The 16,779-nt window shown below is 45.3% G+C and overlaps 1 protein-coding gene across 6 annotated transcripts in view; it reads left to right on the forward strand.

Moving 5' to 3' along the window:
* Positions 1-1,293: 1,293 nt before the first annotated feature.
* The window catches only part of XPO6 (exportin 6), a 102,168-nt gene continuing 86,682 nt past the window's right edge, over positions 1,294-16,779 (forward strand). For 3 of the 6 annotated variants that reach the window (XM_025415672.3, XM_049110918.1, XM_035717717.2), the window contains exon 1: positions 1,524-1,763. In XM_025415672.3, the coding sequence (XP_025271457.1) occupies positions 1,761-1,763 (3 nt within the window). In that variant the 5' untranslated portion in view covers positions 1,524-1,760. Of the gene's footprint in view, positions 1,764-16,779 lie in introns of all 6 variants that reach the window. The other 3 variants (XM_025415675.3, XM_025415674.3, XM_049110919.1) reach the window with 3 other exon arrangements.

Genomic DNA, 16,779 nt, shown 5'->3' on the forward strand with positions numbered 1-16,779 from the left:
CCAGGACCCGCGAGCATTAGCATCACCTGGGCACTTGTTAGAAATGTCAATCATTAGGCCTCACCCAGCCCTAGAGAGTTAGAGTCTCCGCGTTGAACAAGCCCTCCCGTTGAGTCTGGTTCTCTCTGGTTTGCAAGCCACTGGGTTATACAGATTTGCTCTCGTCTATGCAGCGCGCACACCCAGGGCTCAACCTCGTTTGATGGCGGGGGTGAGATGGGGGGGGTGTCTCTTTCCTGCTTCTGTGTCTTAAAAATCAGGACTTTCACAAGTAGAGCGGTTTGGAGGATAGAACAGGAACTCATCATCACATGTCAAGCCCGCAGAACCTGTGCAATTGCTGTTCTTTCATTTTTTATTTTTATTTATTTTAAAGTCATCTCTATTCCCAAGGTGGGGCTCAAACGCCTAACCCCGAGGTCAGCATGTTCCACCGACTTGGGCCAGCCAGGCGCCCCCCACCCTTCCTTGGGCTTTATTTTTTTTTTTTAAATAAATTCACTTTTTATTGGTGTTCAATTCGCCAACATACGGAATAACACCCAGTGCTCATCGCATCAAGTGCCTTCCTTGGGCTTTGATCCCCATTCCCACGACGGACTTCACATTCGCACCCCTCCCCGCCGCTGGCTCGTGGCGCTCAGAACCTTCAGGGCGGGCGGCCCTTCCTTCCGGCGCGCTTCTCGCCGGGCCCGCTCGCTCCTCCGCCTCCCGCCCGTGCCCCGCTGCCTGCGGCAGTCCCGGCTCGCGGGCCGGCAGCGCTAGCACGTGCGTCAGCGGAAGGGCTGTAAGGCTCCACGAGGGCAGAGGCTGCGGGCCACGGAGCCCGGGGCGCGGAGGGCGCGCGTAGAGGGCCTCCCTGCACGGCTGCGGAATGAATGAACGGGCCGCCCAAGTGAAAGGGAAACCGCCCCTTTACTAAGATGGCAGGCCCGGGCCCTTTACCAACATGGCGGCCGGCCCGCGTGGAGGGGCGGAGGGCGGGGCCGGCGGGGGGCGGGGGGCGGGGCCGGCGGGGCGGGGCGGGGCCAGGAGGGAGCCGTCAGGTGCGGCTCCGCCCCGCGCGCCCCCCCACCTCCCCTCCCTCCCCGCTCGATTCCGGATTGGTCCGGTTCCAGCGCCGCAGCCCGGCGGCCGCGCCGTGGGGCCGCGCCGGGCGCTCGCCACTTCCGGCGCGTTGGGGCTGTTGGTCGGGGGCGGCCGTGCGGCGCGAGCGGGCGGCTCCGGGGCGGGCGCGCGCAGGGATGCTCCGGGGGGCGGCGGCGGCCGTGTGGGCTGAGGCGGCGAGGGCAGCGGGGGCCCCCGGGCCTCGCCCGTGAGCCGGCCGCCGAGGCCCGTTCAGCCCCCGCCTCTCCAGCCTCGGGCCGGGCCCGCAGCCGCTTCTGAAGGCGGAGGCCGGGAGCCCCTGCCTGGGCCCGGAGCCTCCCCTCGGGGGTCGGGCCCGGGCGGGGGGCCCCCCCGTCCCCGAGCCGCTGCCCTCCGAGCCCCATTTCCTGCCTTTTTTTTTTCTTTTTTTTTTTCAGTTTCCTTGGGGAGGGGCGGGTGGGTCTAGATGAATCGTTCCCGGGGTCCTGGATGAGGCGGGCCGGGGGGCCGCGCTGTTTTTAGAGGGTCCCCGCGGGGCCCGGGCGGGGCCGCGGCCGTGTCTGCATGGGTGGGGGACTTCCCGATCCGGCCTGGACCATGACCTGAAGTGTGCGAGCGGGACGTGTCCGGAGCTCCAGAGCCAGCTCACCTGAGCCGCCCCTCCCCCGGCCAGCATGGTAAGTGGGGTCCGAGCCCCCTCTCCCCCCGGGGCGGGAGCGGGCCCCGGGACTGCTGAGCCATCGCTTCTCCCCGGGGCGGGGAGAGGCGCGTGCCGAGCCCGGCAGTGACACATGCGTGCAGGCAGGCTTTGCAGCCCCGGCTCCGCGCTCCCATCCCCCCTCCCCCTCCCCCTCCCCCCCTCCCCCCAGGGATGCCTCAGGACTGGGAGGGACCTGGAAGCGCAGCAGGCACTACCCTCGTGTCCGGGGTTCGCCCCTCTCACGGTGCAGCTGGTTTGACAGGAGCCCTCCTGTGCTTACGGAGGGCCTGCGCCGAGTGGTGGCTGGTGTTGCCTAATGAGCCCACCGGCGCTCTCCTGAAGTGGGGAGACCGAGGCACGGAGCCACCGACTTACCCAGCTCAAGGTCACTCAGGTGACAGTGGCACGATTGGGAGCTTCGGCAGTTCGACTTCAGAGCTTCTGTTAGACACAGCACGGAGTGGGAGGGGGTCTTGCTGTCGGTTTATACCGAAGGAAACACAGGCTTTGTGATTTGCAGAGGTCACTTATCCGGATCGTTGCAAAGTCAGGAACAGGAGTGTGTTGTTTGGACTCCCCAGTGTGCTGCTGTTTCTGCCTCATGCTCTGGCCCTTTCCCCGCTCGTGCCTGGAAAACTCATCCTTCCACATTCAGCTCAGAAACCACCTCTTGGCTTTCCACGCTTCTTCGGACCCAGAGACACTCTCAGTACTCCCTTAGATTTGTGTACTCACATCTGCTTATTAAGCTTTTGTCTTTATGGTCATCATTGTTTCTGCACCTTATCTCTCTGCAGCAGTAGGTTCAGTTCCCTCAAAGATGAAATTGTCTGAATCTTTTTATCTGCCCCAGCCCCTGGTACATGGTAAGCCCATGGGGGAGCGGTTGATTGCACTGCGTGTGTCTGAGCACCTCCAGTGAAGGAAGTGTTCTTAAGGCTGTCCATTTTACCCCTGTTAGAGATTTAGTAGAGAAAGGGACATAGTGATGACATCTGTGATGGAGATGTTTAGGCCGGTGGGATTTTTATTTCTTTTAAATTTTTATTATTTTTATTTTTATTTTATTCTTTTGCCAGTGGGATTTTTAAGACATTCAAGGGGCCTGTGGGTGTTGTGTTAGGTTCTGGGCATAAAAAGAAGGCCCGCAGTCATGGCCCTTTGTCCTCATGGGGTCACAACCAGTGGGGTAAAATAGACCATGAATGCTGAGCAGCACCGTGTAGTAGATAATGTATGTAGTGTAGTGGCAGATAGGTTAAGCTCTCTGTGTCCCAATTTCCTCATCTGTAAAATGTGGTGTTAGGAATTCCTTAATGAATAATCCAAACGTATGAGTTGGGACATTTAGTGAGTGATGAAAGTAGTACTCTACAGTATTCCTTTTTCCATTTACTCTTTTCAATTAATTTTCTTGTTTCTTTTTAAGTTGTAAAATACACAGAACATAAAATATACTGTTTTAACCTTTTGTAAGTGTTACAAGTCAGTGGCCTTAATTATAGCTGATCAGTTGAACAACTCGGGGGTCATGGGCACTGACACCCGCGCAGTGGAAAATTGCGTATAACTTTTGACTCCCCCAAAACTTGACTGTTTGTTATTCTACTGTCGACCAGAAGCCTTACTGGTAACATTAACTGTCGATTAATATTTATTTTGTGTGTTAGATGTATTATATACTGTATTCTTAACAAAGTAAGCTAGAGAAAAAGATCATTAAGAAAATCATAAGGGGGCAGCCCCGGTGGTGCAGCGGTTTAGCACCGCCTACAGCCGGGGTTGTGATCTTGGAGAACCAGGATTGAGTCCCACGTCGGGCTTCCTGCATGGAGCCTGCTTCTCCCTCTGCCTGTGTCTCTGCCACCCCCCCCCCCTCAATAGATAAATAAATAAATAAATAAATCTTTTTTTTTTTTTAAAGAAAATCATAAGGAAGAGAAAATACATTTACAATATGATGCTATGTTAAAAAAAATCCATGTATAAGTGGACCTGTGTGGTTGAAACCCATGTTCAAGGGTCACACTGTACATTCATATATTGTTGTGCTTCCATCCCCAGAACTTTTTTCATCTTGTAAAACCGAAACTGAACAATAACTTCATTCCCTTCTCCCTCATCCCCTGGCGACCATACTCTATTTACTGTCTCTGACAATTTGAGTATTCTTGAGTATCTCATGTAAGTGGAATCATACAGTATTGGATCTTTTTGTAACTGGCTTATTTCACTCAGCACAATGTCAAGTGTGTTGTAGCATGTGTCAGAAAGTCCACTTTAACGCTGAATAATGTTCTGTTGTGAGTATATACCAATTTTGTTTATCCATTCATCTGATGGACACCTGAGTTGCTTCCACCTTTGGCTGTTTTGAGTCATGCTCCTGTGAACAGGGGGTGTACAAATCTTCAGTGAATTTTTTTTTTTTTTTAAGATTTTAAAATTTATTCATGAGAGACACACGGGCAGAGACACAAGCAGAGGGAAAAGCAGGCTCCCTGCAGGGAGCCCGATGCCAGGCTCATGATCCCAGGGCCTGGTGATCATGAGCCGAAGGAAGAAGCTCAACCACTGAGCCATCCAGGTGCCCTCTTTCAGTGAATTTTAAGTTGCCACTAAACACCAGGCTCTGGGGAATGTCGGATGAGAAAGCAGAGGAGCTCCTCCCTCCAGGGAACTTGCTGGGAATGTGCTTTAGGACCTCTGGGCAGAATTTTATTGGTTTTTGACTCAGCTAGCCAAGCACCCTTGAATTCAGATTTCATTTTAATTAGCAATCAGAGCATTATGAAAATGGCCACTTTTGAGCAATCATTGTAAAGTAGTTGACTTCAGATTACAATGTACATTTTTTTCTTAGGGGTAAGTTTTGAGTCAAGGTTTTTGTAAGCTAGACCTCACATGCTTAAGCACACAGGGGGTGGCCACAGTGGCTGTGACGAGAATAGGACCTGCTAATCATGTCCTTTCTTCATTACTGACACTGGGGGTTCATATCCTGTAGGTGTCCCAGGGTCAGGGGTGTGGGTGGGGCAGGGCTTGTCCCCAGAATACAAGGAAGCTGTTCCCTGGTGTGTATCTTACAGGAGGAGGAGGAGGAGGAGGCGGCGGCCGCGGCGGCTTTCCCTGAGATCACATCTCTTTCTTTAGTCCAGGAACTTTTTCCTATTTCTTACTGACTTAACATTTTTACTTTTAAGAGTATTAGTTGACACGTTTGAGCCTTTTGAGTGCATGTGTGTGCACAAACGGGGTGGGGGAGGGTCAGAGGGAGAGGGAGAAGGAGACTCCCCGCTGAACAGGGAGCCTGATGCATTGTGGAGCTCTATCCCAGGTCCCTAAGATCATGACCAAAGCTTAAGTCAGACCCTTAACTGACTGAGCCACCCCTATTTGAGCCTTTTTTTTTTTTTTAATTTTATTTGAGCCTTTCTAATGTCTGTAAAACTTCAATCAGAATGAGGTAAAAATGGTGTAATATGATCAAACTACCATTTATCATGTGTCTTTTGTAGGGTAGCTGTTTCTCATTTGTTCATTTTTCTTATAGTCACTCAGTATCTGTATCTGCTCTGGTTAACCAGACCAACCCTGCTAGGTTACATTATGCCAGTTTTTCCAGAGGGGGAGGTGACACACCGACCAGCTGTAGGATACCTGGGTGGAGCCACATTTGGACCAAGGCACTCTACTCCAAATCTTGCGTTTTTGGCAGGATAGATCTTCCTCAATTTACAGTGGGGTTATGTCCTGATAACTTATGGGGACGTAAGATATCCCCATATCTTGATCTTATGATAGTTTCAACTATCATAAGTCAAAACTATCATAAGTCAAAACTGCATTTCATATACTTAACCTACCAAACATCATAGCTTAGTCTAATTTACCTTAAATGTGTTTAGAACACGTAAGTTAGCCTGCAGTTGGGCAAAACCATCTCACACAAAGCCTGTTTTATAATAGTGTTGAATATCTCATGTCATTTACTGTATAATGTACTGAAGGTGAGGAACAGAATGGTTATAGTTGTATTGGTGGTTGACCCAGGTGATTGTGGGCTGATTGTGAGCCGCAGCTGGCTGCTGCTTCCCAGCATCATGAGAGAATTTCGTACTGCATGTCACTAGCCTGAGAATAGATCCAAAGTCAGAATTTGAAGTATGGTTTCTATTGAATGTGAATTGCTTTTGCAGCCTCCTAAAGTCGAACCATTGTAAGTTGGGGTCTATCCATACATGTGCAGATCTTGCGTGGAAGATCATGGAAAATGATTGGGAGTGTCATCCAACTCTATTTTGTTTGGTTCTGAGGTAGATAGTGATGAGGGCTGGAGAGTATGGACATTCCTGTTCCTAGAAGAACAGTTTAACCTGCAAATTTAGAACCAGTTAAAAAAGAGATTTCTAAGGGCGGCTGGTTGGTTCAGTGGATTAGGCATCTGACTTAGGGTAGGGCCATGATCTCAAGTCCTGTGTCTGGCTTCCTATTCAGTGGGGGAGTCTGCTTGTCCCTCTCCCTCTGTTCCCCCCCTGCTCGTTCTCTCTCTCTTTCTAAACTAACTAAATAAAAATCTTTTTTAAAAAAAGATTTTATTTATTTATTCATGAGACAGAGAGAGAGAGAGAGAGGCAGAGACACATACAGGCAGAGACACATACAGAGGGAGAAGCAGGCTCCATGCAGGGAGCCCGATGTGGGACTTGGTGTGGGACTCGATCCCGGTCTCCGGGATCCGGCCCCGGGCTGAAGGTGGTGCTAAACCGCTGAGCCACCCGGGCTGCCCAAATCTTTAAAAAAAAGAGATTTGTCGTTGCAGTACAGAATTACTAGAACAGCTATACTGTAACTACATTTTATTAGATTATCGGGTTTTGTTGAATTCCCATGGGTTCTTTTTTTTTTTTTATTTAAAGATTTTATTTTATTTATATATGAGAGACACAGAGAGGCAGAGACACAGGCAGAGGGAGAAGCAGGCTCCATGCAGGGAGCCCCATGTGGGACTCAATCTCGGGACTCCAGGATCCTGCCCTGGGCCGGAGGCAGGCGCTAAACCGCTGAGCCACCCAGGCGTTCCAAATTCCCATGAATTCTTAAATGATGTAATATCTTAGAGGTTCCCACTACTCTGAAAAGTTCTTAATATTGAATGAGCTGTTGGTTATTATGGAAATTATGTGCAAAACCAAGTTCTTAAATTAGTGTTTTTCTAGTTGTTTGGAAAAACTGCTTTGGTTACAAAGACTTACGTTGGAATGTCCCCTTCTGTGACATTCCTGATAACGAGTGGTCCCTATAATGGAGGCAAAATCAGACCTTAGGTTTGGCCACTCAAATGGTATGTCTTCCACTTGTTCATCAATGGTGTTACATGATGCCGCATGCTGTAGGAGGCGTGAAGAAGCCATGGTAGTGTGGGGAGATGCCAAGGAAAGGTTCCGCAGTACTCAGAAGTTCTGTAGGCAGTCCCATAGTTAGAGCTAGGCCAGCTAGGAGGCTGGTTCCATGATCAAGAAATGACTTTAACAGCTTTTGAGAAAATTAGACATGTATGATTCAAGTGATGGAATTACTTTACTGGTAAAGTAAACAAAAACACAATCTGTAATGTATAGAGAAGTAGTTCTCTACAGTAGGTGAGAGCTTTTTAGTGCCTCAGTTTATTCACTTGTGAAATAATTTATTGATCTATGTCAAACTTATAATCGTAGGTACTGTGGGTACAATATAATAATACAATAGTTAATATTTATAGAGGTTAGATTAAGCCATGTATTTTACATATGTTAACTCATTTACTTTTCCAGACAATGCCAGGAGGTAGAGACTAGTTTTATTTCTCATTTTATGAATGAAAACATTCAAGACCCTCCTACACTGCAACTGCGTGATGGACCTGGGATTCAAACCCAGGCAGTTTGGCTCAAGAGTCAGCAGAGTCAGAGCTCATAACTGTTAAACTTTGCCCCAAGAGGGTTAGCAGTGCCCTGCCTTCTAGGAGTCAGTTTAATGAGGCAGATGAGACTATTTTCAGGCTGTACAGAGAGGCTGTAATGAGGGGGATAGTAGAAGAATGCATTGGTACAAAGGTAGCCTATCTGAGATAGACTCACTGAGGAAGAGGGGCCAGGAAAGTTTTCCCAGGAGGCATATTTGAGTCTTGAAGGGTTAGGAAAAGTTGTTTGCAGATAGTTACAAAGATCAGATACATATCAGTAAAGATCACAAAATCATAGATGTCAAGGGAAAAGTGAATGAATTAACATTTGCTGAGTGCTTAGGACTTTTTAGGGCTTCAGGTACTTACAGGACACAAACAGGTTATGTCTTCCCATGGTAAATATCTTTACTGCTGCTACCCACATCAGCGGCTGCTCCATTTCTTTGTTCCCCTTTTCAATAGGGCTCTCTGATTTCTCACCTTCCATTCTAGCTCATGAATCAAGGTCCCTCTCTGTGGGTACTCCAGGTGGTGGTTAGTTCTCAAGTCCTCTCCAGAGCATCTACTCCTTCATATCCGCTTTACTTCTTTTTGTAGCATTTACTTTATGTATTTATTTAAAGTAAGCTTCATGCTTAACGTGGGACTTGAACTCATGACCCTGAGATTGAGTCGCGTGCTCTACTGATTGAGCCAGACAGGCCGCCCTGTGTAGCATTGACCATTTTTAAACATTTTACATACATAACGTTATTTATGAGATCTATTTTTATCTCCTTCGGCCAAAATATTGACTCCGTAAAGCTAAGGATCTTCACTTTGTTCATTGATGTGTCCCAAGAGTCTGGAACAATTTTTTTTTTTTAATTTTTATTTTTTTATTTATTTATGATAGTCACAGAGAGAGAGAGAGAGGCAGAGACACAGGCAGAGGGAGAAGCAGGCTCCATGCACTGGGAGCCCGATGTGGGATTTGATCCCGGGTCTCCAGGATCGCGCCCTAGGCCGAAGGCAGGCGCCAAACCGCTGCGCCACCTAGGGATCCCGAGTCTGGAACAATTTTTGGTACAGGAGACAGTTATGTTGTGGAGGTCTTGATGTTCAAAGAGGCCTTTAGAAGGTGGGAGTAAGCGAGGTTCCCTATGAACAGAACTTGCAGAGAGAGGATATTTCAGAAGAGAAGGGTGGAACTACTATAATGTTCAAACCATTGGCTAGACTGGTTTGACTGTGGTGGGTTTTGTCAAGTAGCGGTAGTTGGAGAGAAAGCCATAAAGATAGTTAATGGCTAGATTTTTGGAGGGCCTTCGTTACTACTCTAGGGAGTTTGGCTTTGTGGGCTAGTTTTTCCTACAAGGAAAATGAATCCATCTGCCTTGTAGAGGTTACGTTGGTATGGGAAACTGATGGGACATATTATGTGTATGGATGTGACAAAAGTTGGTTTTTGGGTGTGGAATTAGGGTGAGGAGAACTTGAGCAAGAGAGTTGTCCCTGCTTAAAAAAACTGATCCTGGAGTCAAGGGATAAAGAAAAGGGAAAAGCTCAAGCTGATTTTGGAAGCCTCTAACCTGGCAACTGGAAATAGTGTGTGTGTGTGGGGTTGTTTACTGAATTGGTGATTTGGATTTGGTAGGAATGGAGGAGATGACAGGTAAAGAAAGTGACAGGACGATAATATCGTTACGTGAGGTGGGCCGTTGCTGCTGTGTTGAGGTGCAAGTGATTGGCAATGGGGTCCTGATGATTTTGTGAAGGTGGATTGTCGACATACGTATCCAAGTCAAGGAAGATGTGACAGTACAGGGTGGGGTGAAGAGGGGGGGAGCTCCTGAGCTTGTAGCTGCTGCATTCAGCCTGCACTTTTGACAACCCATGGCGGATTGCCCTTCTGTCTTCACTGCTTTTCAAGATCACCTATAACTTCTGTGTGTGGAAGCCAGTATATATGGCTTCTTTTCAGCCGTTATGCCATCTGATTTTTCCCTTTGGCCCTTGGCAACCACTGGACTTCTTTTCTTTTCTGAAACATTTTTTTTTTGTTTTTTGTTGGCTCCCATGATATTACTGCCTTGGTTCAGTCTCCCTCGGTCTGTCTTATGGCTTCAGTTAGGATCTGGTGCCACTGAGAGCTCAGCCCTACTTCCGTTGACATCCACCTGAGCATCCTGTAGACATCAAATTAAACATGTCTAAACCAAGTCCATCATCTTCCCCTCAGGTTAGTGCCTCCTCCCCTGTGCCCTGGTTCTGTTCATGACTTTATTCACTTAGACTCTCAAGTGGTAAACCTGAGTCATCTTTAACTTCCTCTTTGCCTTCAGTCCCCACATGTAGACTTGTGGATGCTCTGCTGACTTGTGTTCTGACCCCAGCCTTTCCTTCCATTTCTCCCCCACTTTGGTCAGGCTGTGTCTTTTGCTTTCACTCTCAGTGTCTTGACAGCTTCCACGTCTCCCCCTTGCAGTTCATCTTCTATATTCCTGCTAGAGCCCCCTCACAGAGCTCAAGTGGGAGCATGTCATATGACCCCAAATCATTCAGAAATCATTCAGAGCAGAGAATCTCCATTGTCAGAGACCAAGTTGCTTTTTTTTTTTTTTTCTTTTTGAGAGAGAGTGGAAGGGAGGGAGGAGGGAAGAAGACAAGGTGGGAGAGGCAGAGGGAGAGAGAGAATCTTAAGCAGTCTCCATACCTAGGTGGAACCCCAACTTGGGGCTTAATCTCAGGACCCTGAGTTCATGATCTGATGTGAAATCAGGAGTTGGATGCTTAACTGACTGAGCCACCTGGGTGCCTTCAGAGACCAAATTTTTGGTCATCACAGAGTGGTGGAAAGCGCTTGGGCCCTGGATTTTCATAGTTTCACTCTTAGTCCTCTTGGTACGGATGCAGATGAATTATTAAATGCTTAAAGTGATTTATTTGGAATGTCTTTTAAAGACTTCTCAAATTATACCTGTTCTCTAGCCACAACAAACTGTCATTTCCAGAACATTGAGTACACTTCATACTTCTCTGCGCTTGTTCAGTGCTGTTCCCTCTGCTCTTCTGTCCTTTGCTTCATTTTTACAGGCCCTTTTGAGGGTTTCTGGCTATCATCTTTGATATAGTTAGGTTTTTTCTTTTGGCTTTTATTATTTTGATATATTTGTTTTTACTGTATAGGAATTAAAAGACTACGCTACATGCTTCTAGTAAGCGTCAAACAGTGCAGAAGTTTGAAGGGCACAGTGTGAGAGACTCTTCAGCTCCTGGACCCTCCATTCAGTCCCAGTCCCACTCCAAGCCTGTGGGTGGGGAGGATTAGTTCTTGCCTTTTTTTTTTTTTTTTTTTAAATTTATGATAGTCACACACACACAGAGAGAGAGAGGGGGGCAGAGACACAGGCAGAGGGAGAAGCAGGCTCCATGCACCGGGAGCTCGACGTGGGACTCGATCCCGGGTCTCCAGGATCGCACCCTGGGCCAAAGGCAAGCGCTAAACCGCTGCGCCACCCAGGGATCCCCATAGTTCTTGCCTTTTTAAGAGTCCGTATCAGGGTGAGTCTCAGGCCTCTTTGCATTCCCAGTGCGCCTTAAGCATTCTGCAGATAGTGAGGCAGTCCAAAAGAGTCAGGTGTGAAAAAAAATTCAATAAGGTCAAGGCAGGTGCTAGAACTTAGTAAATGACAATGATGGTATTTGAGGAGTGTGGTAAGATTGAAATAAAGGATGAATATAGTAAGCATCCTGCTTTCCCCAAAACTCATGCAGCCTGCACGCTCAGATTGTGGCATTTTTCCCCTGGGCAGGTGGAGGCTCAGGGACAGATGAGGAGGGGAAGTTGTTACAAGAAATGCTGTGTAGATGCCTGCTTCAGGGGAGGCTCCAGACACAAATTGCTGCTGCAAGAACTGCTGGACTCAGTGGGGATTGGGTGTGGTGAGAGAAGGGTTGTGGATGCTGAGGAAACTCAAAGCGCAGAGGGAAGTGAGTTAGGTGCAGGAGGCTGATGAGAGAAGGAAGGAAGCTGGGGGTCAGGGAGCAAAAGGTCTACGTGTTTCATAATTACGCTCGGCACTTGGCATTGTTGAGGGACCCTCGTATACACTGCATACGGTACCTCATTTAATTTAATGGCAGCCTTGCAAGGTAGGTCTTCTCTGTTCCCATTGTACGTTTGGGAAGATGAGGGTGCTGAGACTCCGGGAAGGTAATGTAAGGAGCTTGACCAAAATTGCACAGCGAGTTGATGGGGATGGGACTTGGAGCCAAGTTTCTAACTCCACAGCTTATGTTTTTTCTGTATCCGTAGGTTTCTCCGTAAGCCAGTGCACATTTACACAGGCATATATACTTGAAATATAGTCCACCTGGGTGTATTGTCCCAGGAAAAGTAGTACGTCTAGTCATCTAACCTTCAATAATTATTAGCTCTTGATAAATCCCTATAGGTTAAGGAAAAAGATCATGAAAGGCATTAAGAGGATGGCATAATTTTTATTTTACTTATTTTTAAGTAAGCTTTATGCCCAACATGGGGGTTAAACTCAATGACCCCAAGATCGAGTTGTCTGCTCTCTACTGACTGAACCAGCCAGGTGCTCCAAGAAGATGGCATTTTTTTTTTTTTTTTTTAGAAGATGGCATTTTTAATAAATATATTTCATGTTTCAGTTCTAGGTAATATCAGTGAGCTTAATATTAGGAAAAATAAGAACATTTGGACTCCTTCTCTTTACACCTTCTCATTCTTGGTGGTTATTTATAGTCTGTTCTATAACCATAATGTCTTTAGTATTTAGTTTTAGTTTTTAGTTTAGTTTTAGTTTTTTTGTTTTAAAGGATTCAGTGTTCCCCACTGGTTCTTTTAACTGTGGTCTTTCCATATCTGAAGTCTTTAATTCATCTTCCTGTTGGCTAGATTTTACTGTCAATTTTGATTGTCACTTAAGTGGTGAATTAAGAATGTCTACTTTTATGCTTAAAGGACATCTTGGCTAGGTATAAAATTCTTGGTTTGCACTCTTTCCTGCAGATCCTTAGATATTGTTCCACAATCTGTGGTTGAGTGTTTTATTGACCCTTTTAATCTATTCAGCATTGATTAGCTGATAATTTTTTTCAAAAGTTTATGGTTATTCTCTGAATTATTATTATTATTTTTAGAGATTTTATTTATTTATTTATTCATTCATTCATTCATTCATTCATTCATTCATGAGAGGCACAGAGACATAGGCAGATGGAGAAGCAGGCTCCCTGTGGGAAGCTGTTGTGGGACTTGATCCCAGGACTCCAGGATCATGCCTTAAGCTGAAGGCAGTTGCTCAACTACTGAGCCACTCAGGGATCCCTTATTTCATGTTAGAATATGCCTGTTGTCCTTGTCCATAAATGGTAATACTCATGGGTCATATATTCTTTTCCTAAGAATTTTGTTGATATTTCTCCATTGTTTTCTGCCATTGAGTGATGTGTGGAAAAGGATGGTTAGCCTAATTTATATAGTGTTGTCCCTTTACCCCAGTTAGAGATAGCTCACCTTTATTACATGGTTATTAGAAGAAATCTGTATTGAAGTTCAGTAACTCAATTAGGATATCTTTTAGTGTGGATTTTTAAAAAGAGATTTTATTTACTTATTCATGAGACACACACAGAGAGAGAGGTAGAGACACAGGCAGAGGGAGAAGCAGGCTCCATGCAGGAAGCCCGATGTGGGACTCGATCCTGGGACTCCAGGATCATGCCCTGAACCAAAGGCAGATAGATGCTCAACTGCTGAGCCACCCAGGTGTCTCAGTGTGGATTTAAAAAAAAAAGATTAATTTGTTTTTTAGAGAGAGGGAGCAGGGGCAGAGGGAGGAGAGAATCTCGAGCAGACTCCCCACTGAGTGAGAAGCCCAATTTGGGGCTGGATTTCACAATCCTGAGATCACGATCTGAGCTGAAATCAAGAGTCAGATACTCAACCGACTGAGTGACCCAGGTACCCCACATGTGGATTAATTTTTTGTCATTTTGCCCTAAAACATGCCTGCCTTAAGGTATTTAGCTAATTCCCTAATGTTGGCTGTTTTAGATTTCTAGTGTTTGGTGCTAATGCTGTAATAAACACATTGAATATATCTTTGTCTGCTTTGTGAAACTGTAGGATAAGTCTCTAGAAGAATTGTGGGGCAATATCAGTTTTTACTCTCATTAGTAGAGTATTTCCTATTTCTCTGCCCTCTGGCTGACCATTAAAACTTTTTAATTTGAAAGGCGAAAATGGCACATCAGGCACATCATGTGTGAGCCTTTCTTTAGTTGTGAGTGAAGTGGAACATCTTTTGATATTTTATTGCCATGTGTGATGTTTTTTTCCCCCATGTCTGCTGACCATTCCTGGTCTCCTGATCTGTGTATATTTCTCAGTTGGGTCAGCCAACAATTAAAAAAAAAAAAATGTAATTTGGCTCTATTTTAGAATCAATAAAGTTATGTTTGGAATGGCTTCCACATTTGGTAGATGAATCTCATACTGCTGATTTTATTCAGAAAAAGAACACTAACATTTCATGTATATTGATATTGTGGACTTGACTAAAGTGAGTGTTTCAGTGATGGGACTGCATAACCTGATCGTTTTCTAAACTTTTGTCTGGTGATCCATGCAGTTTTTTTTTTTTTTTTTTTTTGATCCATGCAGTTAAAACTTCTATTCTTCTCCACACAACTTCATGGATGTCATAACATCAAGTAAAAACATATTTAATTATAGGAAAGCAATTCCATTGCCAGAAAGCTGTGGAGCTCACATGGTGAAGTGATTTTTCTGGTAATCATTTGTTAACTGGGTTTATGAACCAGAATGTGAATTTAGAATGCTAAAATATATATGAAGTAATTTCGTAAAGGAGTTTACCAGTCATGTGTAGTATGTCTCTGATTTTATTTTTTTCTGAAACTTCCCTGATGGCAGAGAGCCCTACATTGGTTAAAGGAAGGCACCTGTCCTGGGGCTATATCAAAGCAGCTCTTTGTAAATATGACATTTCTTAAAACTCTTGGGTTGTACCTTAAACATTTTTTTGTTTAAAAGTCAATATATATATACACTTTTTTCCTCTTATCTCTCCTCCCTTTCTGCCCTCCCCAGTCTTCACAAGCAAATTAAAGACCCAGGCACATATGTTATTTTTGAGGACACCAGGTGGCCTTCATATCGTTTTACTGTGGGAGTGACTGGTCCATGTTTCCAGACCTTTGTGGACAGATAGACTTGGCTGAGAAGTGCTGAAAATTCCCATCCTGGTGGAACCATAAAGGACAGTTCTTCTAAAGAGAAGATGCCTGAAGGCTTTTAAAGACCTTGAAGAAATGTCCGAAAACATTTTGAGAAAAAGAATACCCCTTTATACCTCAAAAACAAACAGTTTGAAAGTGAAAGGGCTTTGAGTGGACTGCTTTTATTGGCACATGCTCTGTAGACCCTTGACATTTGATGCTTTGGTTTTGATGATTGTCAGTGACCTTCAAAGTCTTTGATAAATCATTTGTTATTTTGTAAAGGTATGTCTTGCAGTGTCTAGAACAAGTCACTTAGCCGGCTAGTGAGTGGATCCAGCTGACCTAGCTCAGGGCAGCCTAGGGGTGCTTTACCGTTCGGGATTGTGACTTGGGAGATGTAAAAAAAAAGTCTACTTTGTGGAAGATAAACCCCAAAGAAATTCAACTAATGGAACTGATGATACAAGTGAAAAGATAAAAGGAAGTTAAAATTCTTAGTAAGGAAATGAAAGTTAGGGATAAGTCCAAGAGTAGAAAGTTCAGTTTGGTGGTGTCTTGGATTCACCATGCCCTCCGTGTAGAGAGAAAGGAAAGCAGTTCCTAATGTGGGAGGAGTGCAGGGCTGTTGCAAATACTGCTGATGATGGAGGGAAGGTTGAAAAGACTTTTAACTAATTAGGTGCCTGGGTGGCTCATTCAGTTGAGTGGTGGACTCTTGGTTTCGGCTCAGGTCATGATCTTGTGTTTGTGGGATCGAGCCCCATGTCTGACACTGTGCTCAGTTTCTTTTTGGAGTGTGCTTCAGATTCTTTCTCCCTCTCTGTCTCTCCCTGCTTGTGTGCGTGCGCGTTCTCAAAAATGAATAAAATCTTAAAAAAGGAAAGAATTTTAACTTGTGGTATGAGTCTATGCATGGATAAGTGTGTAATTTGTAATTGTTTACCAAAATGGAAAGTAAGGGGGAAGAAGCATTGCGGGTGAATTTAGGGGCTTGCTTATAATAGAGTTTGTGAAATAATTGGGGACTCATCTTGAGTTAATTGAATGTGAGGATGGAAAAGAGTGAAGAGAAAGTCTAGAAGTTTATAACTTCTGGAAGTTTCTAACCCTGGATGAGGATATATGCATGTCAACAAATGATTGCTGTGCTGGGAGATAAGTGCAGAAATAGAGCCTTGTAAGAGGTACAATTGTACTTAAAAAAAAAAAAAAAAGCCTGTCCAAATTGGAGAGTTGTATCAGGGAAGGCTTCCCAAAGGAGGTGACACTGGGGTAAGATTGCAGAGCAGAATAGGAAGTCACTGGGCAAAGAATTGGGGCTTAAAGTGGAGAAGCAGAAGGGCCATTTTTGGTCAGATGGAGCCCCACATACATGCGGAAGAGTGGTCAGTTCTTGTAGACTAAAGTTCTGAAATACTGAAGAGTGAGCAGTCCTCTAGGCAATACCTGTAATCTCTGTGAAGGCATCCACTCCAGAAAAGGCTTTTAATTCATGACAAAAGGAGCCCCGTGCTTTAATCCAGCCCAGGAAATTATTCATCTGCATTCCGCATTCTGTTTTGAGAGAAAAATAAGTGGTTTTCCAAGGATTTATTATTTAACTTAAACATCTTATTTTGGAAGTACTTTTAGACCTTCAGAGGAGTTGCACAAATAAGGGGTTCCTGCATCCTCTTCTCCCATGGGGATTTAGTTTTTTTAAAAAGCTACTAAAAAAATAATCAAACCTTCCAAGATTTGTGGCCAGTGAATTAGCTCAGTTTCTGTGGCTTCTTCATTCTCCTGCATT

This window comes from Canis lupus, chromosome 6, assembly GCF_003254725.2.
Source record: "Canis lupus dingo isolate Sandy chromosome 6, ASM325472v2, whole genome shotgun sequence".
Classification (NCBI taxonomy): Eukaryota; Metazoa; Chordata; class Mammalia; order Carnivora; family Canidae; genus Canis; species Canis lupus.